The sequence below is a fragment of the Uloborus diversus genome, chromosome 1 (assembly GCF_026930045.1).
Source record: "Uloborus diversus isolate 005 chromosome 1, Udiv.v.3.1, whole genome shotgun sequence".
Lineage (NCBI taxonomy): Eukaryota > Metazoa > Arthropoda > Arachnida > Araneae > Uloboridae > Uloborus > Uloborus diversus.
Genome location: NC_072731.1, coordinates 65,137,791 through 65,144,079, shown reverse-complemented (window position 1 = coordinate 65,144,079; position 6,289 = coordinate 65,137,791). Strand labels below are relative to the sequence as shown.

General features: G+C 33.4%; 1 protein-coding gene across 1 annotated transcript in view; it reads left to right on the top strand.

Annotated features, from left to right (window-relative positions):
- LOC129230110 (meteorin-like protein) overlaps positions 1–5,940 on the top strand; it is a 246,092-nt gene extending 240,152 nt beyond the window's left edge. Inside the window, exon 3 of the mRNA XM_054864517.1 lies at positions 5,060–5,940. Within this exon, the coding sequence (XP_054720492.1) occupies positions 5,060–5,697 (638 nt within the window). The 3' untranslated portion in view covers positions 5,698–5,940. The remainder of the gene's footprint in view (positions 1–5,059) is intronic.
- Positions 5,941–6,289: the final 349 nt, after the last annotated feature.

Sequence of the window (6,289 nt, the reverse complement as noted above, 5' to 3'; positions counted from 1 at the left end):
ACTGAAAGAACTCAAAACATATCACTTTGACGTGATTAAAAATCGAGCTTCTTCCTTACCCATTAAAGTAAAATAGCAATAAGTATAAAGAACGAACGAATATTCATTTAGAAACGAAAGCACAAATTTAAGCACATAAAAATTTGAAGAATTTCCAAAATATGAAATAATAAAAACAAAGATCTCTGAAAAAACCGTGCGCTTTATTTAATTAAATAGTACACACTCAAAAGAAAAAAAAGCTCTCTACTATGTTTCTTTAAGGATGCAAAAAGTAAAGTTTCCAAATGTTTAAACGACTTTAAACTCATGTCTGTTCCGGAGAAGCCTTGATTCAAAAATTTATTATGATTACTTTTATTATTGCTGTTGTTAGGCAACGAATTTTTGTAACAATGGGTTTTATATTCGCAACTTCAAAGCTCGAATACGCTACCTTGCGGTGATTACCAATACTAAAGAAAAGGGTAAAAATTCCATTCCACGAGTTTTCTTTGGGGTAAATTTCCGGCTTCAAGCAGTTTATGATGTAATGTAATTTTAGAAGAATAAAAAAGAAAGCTTCGCACAAATACGATGAAAAAGTACTGTCATTCACTAAACGTCAAAGCAAGTTATAAGTTATCGCATTTGTTTGTTTCACCTTTTTCATCCGCCATTAGACAGTGGCTGCAGTGCCCCCTATAATTTATTGGAGTTGCGAATTTAATTATTTAATGGAGAAATGATATGAAATTTACTGTTTTCCACCATAACTTTTTACAACTAAGTTTTTTAGCAATAAATTATAGCCTAAGTTGTTCCCCGATTATGTAGCTATCTATGGTGAAAAAATGGTTAAAATCCCTCCAGTAGTTTTGAAGTTTACCCCGGACATCGGGACAGAGATTAGCCCTTTATGTATAAAGATTTGATGTGATTATCACTGACAAACAATCAAAATAAATAAGAAATAATTTAGAAATCAAAATGATCGATTTGTGAGTAAAGATTTTAAAATTAGCTAAGAACCTAGCTAAAACCCAGTTTTATTCTAAAAATTTACATCTTTTATTACGTTATCTGGCACTAAGCTGTAGAGAGCATGCAACCATCTCGCATTACGATGCAATTCCTAAGAAAGCAATGTCATGCTTGCTCCAGAGAGGCCTTGATTCAAAATTTACATTATGATTACTTTTAATATATTAAGAAAAAAATGGCTGATGTTAACTATTTTTAGCGTTTTAAAAAAGTAATTTTAAATATTTAAGACTTCCAAGAAACATGTCAGTAATCTATGAATCATTGATAACCTATTTTGTGTTCATATTTAAGTAAACAATAAACTATTTCTTTTGTATGCACAATTCACAAATTTTATTCCAGCAATAATCTGAACAAACAAACAAAATAATAACAATAATAATAATTATTATAATTATAATAATATGAGAATTTTTAATTCAAAGCTATCTCTACGTCGTTCTTGACGATCAGAACATTGTTTCTTGAATTCAGAAAACATAATTTAAAAAGACTTAAAAAGCAGGCAATTACTTACTTCACGTTAATACAAGAAATCGTTAATTCATTTACACACTCAAGCTCGCAACAATGCACAAGCCGACAATTGACAACGTGGAAATATACTACAGTCAGTAAAACGCCATTTTTCTAAACTGAAATTGTTGCGCATGAGCAGATTAAACAGTTTTCAGACATGTAAAAACGCGTCAAAATGATTACAAAAATTAGAGATACGCTATATACTATAAATGTAAACTTTCAAACATATTTTGGATTTATTTTGAAACCTGTGCCAATTTCGTACTTTTGTCAACTATATTTGGAAAAGCCCAACTACGTGAGGAAATCTACATCGCGTCGATATCCGTTTGTGATATGTCATGAGTTTTGCACCAGTTCAACGATATAACAACGAATATTGGAAGATCTGTGCTGTCTGGGTAGCCTAAGTTGTTCCCCGATTATGTAGCTATCTATGGTGAAAAAATGGTTAAAATCCCTCCAGTAGTTTTGAAGTTTACCCCGGACATCCGGACAAAGATTAGCCCTATATATATAATGATTACATAACGATTACTTTTAATATTGCTGTTGTTAAACAACGAATTTTCGAAACAATGGGTTTAATCTTTAATCATTTATTGCGGAAATTACATGAAATTTACTGTTTTCGATCACGACCAGGGGCGGCATTTCAGCATTTCGTTTGGGGGGGGGGGTGGAGTTTCTTGAACATGAATTTCCTCAGTACGGTATAAAATAAATATTGGTTAACAGGAAGGAATAATAAAACGGTTTTTAATGTTAAGAATAATCGGGCTTGTTAAGAACAATTAAAGTTTTCGCGACCAAAGCTTCAAATTTATTTTGTAACAAGTTATCTCACAAAATATCTCGGTACCAGTTTTTATTTTTTAGTAAAGTTTTAGTCTGCTATTCTTTGGGTCAGGATTAACAGAAAATCTTGTAACTATATTTACTCAAAATCCAGTGTTTTGCTTTTTTTCCAGTACAGCTAAAGATGAAGGCCTTGCTTGCCACATTTCGCTTCGAATTAATTCTCTAACCTCCTGAGACACAAAAGTCATCTTTAATATGACTGATCAGATTGAAATAGACTAAAAACAATGGAAGCAAGAAAGTTACGTTAAAAAACACACTTCCTTCAGATTTCTCTTTAAAATAACCAAGAAAGCTTCTTAAATTGGGCTAGTATTTATTTTGAGTCATTAAAAGGTAAAGTCGTAATTCACAAAAGAATTACTTTTCCTTCATGCTGTAAATTTTTCTTGTAAGTGCAGTGGCGCAGCGAGGGGGGGGGGGGACCCCCACACACACAGCCATTGGTTTTTAACATAAACGCAAATTCTAATGCACAATGCAGTAGTTTATGCATATGAAAGGGCTATTTTGATCAAAAAATCCCCTTCCAAACGTATTTTTCATCAAAAAAAACTCCCTTTAGAAGGTATTTTTGATCAAAAATCCCCCTCCAAAAGGAATTTCTGGCTGCGGTAGTGTATAAGTGTAATATTTTCTTTTTCGTTTCTTATAACCAACTTACATAATATTGAACTTAAGACCAAAGAGAAATGTATCTCATCAAATACTGCCTCCATTTCTCGAGAAACTGAATTGATTATTTTGTTCAAAATATTAAATATTTTCACTAAACTTCATGTAAGTTTTGTCACCTCTTCTACATCGGCATACAGTAAAAACTGTTATAAAAAGTTCTGTCACAAAGTTCCACACTTAGTTGAAGCATTAGTGCGAAAATTACAAAGAATTTAATTGTCAATTCAATAATTAAGATTGAAAATTTTATGATAGAGCATTGTTCAAAAAACGCTCCGCAGGAAATGAAGTAAACAAAAATTCAAACAAAGTCATACATAATCAAAATAACATTAGATTTTCTATTATCGAGATGGTCACTTTCCAGTTATTCTTCCAGGGAGATTTTATAGGTTTAACTCTTGAATACCATTTGTGTCACTGAGAGATTGTCAAGTCAAGAGCCTGAAGATACATTTGTTGATGTGAAAGTATCTTTTGATGTGGGAAGTTTTTCAAAAAGAGCATATTTTTACAAAAAAGTTTCTATGAAAGCATATAATATATCAAGTTGCTAAAATATGTTTCAAGTACAGGGAAACAATGAACACTTACTTACTAAACATTAAATTATAATATGAGCATTAAATTTATGCAAATTGACATGGAGTTTACGTGTAAAAATTGTGCAGTCTCGACACTGTACGGGCATCTCATACAAAAATGCATCATGATAGCATAGATTACACAATTTTTAAATTTTTAATCCATATGAAGAGATTACTTCTTTAGTTAAGGCAAACCATTATTCTCCATCAGTTTTTTTCTGTTCTGAAAATGCAGGCAAATGATTTTCTAAGTTATCTAAATTGAATTTACTATTTTTTTTATTATTCTTAGTGAAAATTTTGGGGGTGCGACCGCCCCCCTCTTGACCCCCCTATTTGCCGCCCCTGATCACGACCTTCTTAAACTAAGTTTTTTAGTGATAAATTATAGCCTAAGTTGTTCCCCGATTATGTAGCTATCTATGGTGAAAAAATGGTTAAAATCCCTCCAAAAGTTTTGTAGTTTACTCCTTACATCCGGAGGGAGATTAGCCCTTTATGTATAAAGATGAGGATGCAATTCCTAATGAAAGCAATGTCATGCTTGCTCCAGAGAGGCCTTGTTTCAAAATTTACATTATGATTACTTTTAATATTGCTGTTGTTGGGAAACGAATTTACGAAACAATGTGTTTAATCTTTAATTATTTGATGTGGAAATTACATGACATTTACTGTTTTCGATCGCGACGTTCTTAAACTAAGTTTTTTAGCAATAAATTATAGCCTAAGTTGTTCCCCGATTATGTAGCTATCTATGGTGAAAAAATGGTTAAAATCCCTCCAATAGTTTTGAAGTTTACCCCGGACATCGGGACAGAGATTAGCCCTTTATGTATAAAGATTTGATGTGATTATCACTGACAAACAATCAAAATAAATAAGAAATAATTTAGAAATCAAAATGATCGATTTGTGAATAAAGATTTTAAAATTAACTAAGAACCTAGCTAAAACCCAGTTTTATTCTAAAAATTTACATCTTTTATTACCTTATCTGGCACTAAGCTGTAGAGAGCATGCAACCATCTCGCGTTACGGTCATTCTCCGCTTCTTCGCATTGCGGACTTTCACGGACCTGCATCGAGCAGAAACCGCGTGTCCATTTTTTGAGCGCACCCTGCTCGCAGGTTGGTGCGTCAGAACCACAGCATGGCTATCTGCGATAAAGATCACAGGTAGCCATGATCAGAAACTCTAGTCCTCTATAGTGTACTTCCTCTACTCCACATGCGGAAAAGTTCGTAGCAAATTGCGTCTTCTGGTGAGTCATTTCACTGCTTTAAGGCAGAACTACTAGTGGCGGACTCTGGGCGGGGGAAAAAATGCTTATGTGAAGACAATGTTATTTAAGCATTAACGTATGCTTGCTCTTTTAATCTAGGTGAAGCAGTTCGATGCAAGTGGAAGCACCTTAGAGATAATTTCCGCAAAGAATTCAAAAAATGCGCCAAAGAAGCTGATAAAGGTACAGATCCGGAAAAATTTCAATCTGGCTGGATATGGTACAGTAAGTTGTTCTTTCTCGGTGACCAGCTGATAACAAGAAAAACAAACCCATGCAAGTATGGCAAAATGAGAAAATGGCCAACTGAAGATAGTGGTGGCGAGAATCAAGGGATAGATCTCACATCAGTGAAGGAAGAAATGCACATTGAAGAAAACTCACAGTCCTCTTCCGTTGACACGTTGCAAAACATACAGATACCCGAGGTACAGTTGACGTACGACGATGATGATGATTCCAAGAAACTTAGCGATTCATTGGACAGTGATTTTGACTTCAAAAGTCGAAAGCGTAAAACGTTGACCCCAGGTGCGGATCGATATGATGACACCTACCACTTCTTAATGAGCCTCATGAGTCCCATCAAAAGCTTGCCCTTTGACAGACAAATGTTTGTTCGATGGAAGATTCAGGAACTCTTATTCAATGAAACCGTAAATTATCATCAAATAATGGAAGGCAGTGATCGAACTGTCGATTTAACCATCGGAATGAGTCAAGATTCGAAAAGGTAGAATCTCATAGTACGAACATTTTATTTTGGTATCGAGAGGCAAAAACTGAACAAAAAATTTTAAACCTGCATCTGTAAATGCAGTCTTAAAATCTTATTTCCTTCTTTATAGTCCTGCCAACCTATGATATGTCTGCTGAACTATGGGTATTCAACTGTATGATATTGTCTTTAAAAATAATATTTTAACATGTACAAATTTGTATTCATGTTTAATTTTCTGACATATATTGAATAAAATTGTTGCATAAGAGTCATCGAAAAAGAAATTAACTATATAGTAAGTGAACTAGTATGTTGTGGCAGTTACAAAACATTGTTCAACATCAGCGGTCCCTAACCTTTTTGTACCCAAGAGCACATAATAGAACACTGGTCGCAAGGCGGGCACCATTAATTCTTTCAAGATTTTGTTAAAGAAGTGGACATAGCTAAGAATGCATACATACAATGCATGAAAAAAGTTAATCTTTAAAAAATAATTAGAAGAAATCGTAATACATAAAATAAGTACTAAAATAATGAAAGCAAACTGTACAAAGTCCGAAATATATGACATGCATTCAGTTCAAAGTCAATATGATTTTCGGAAC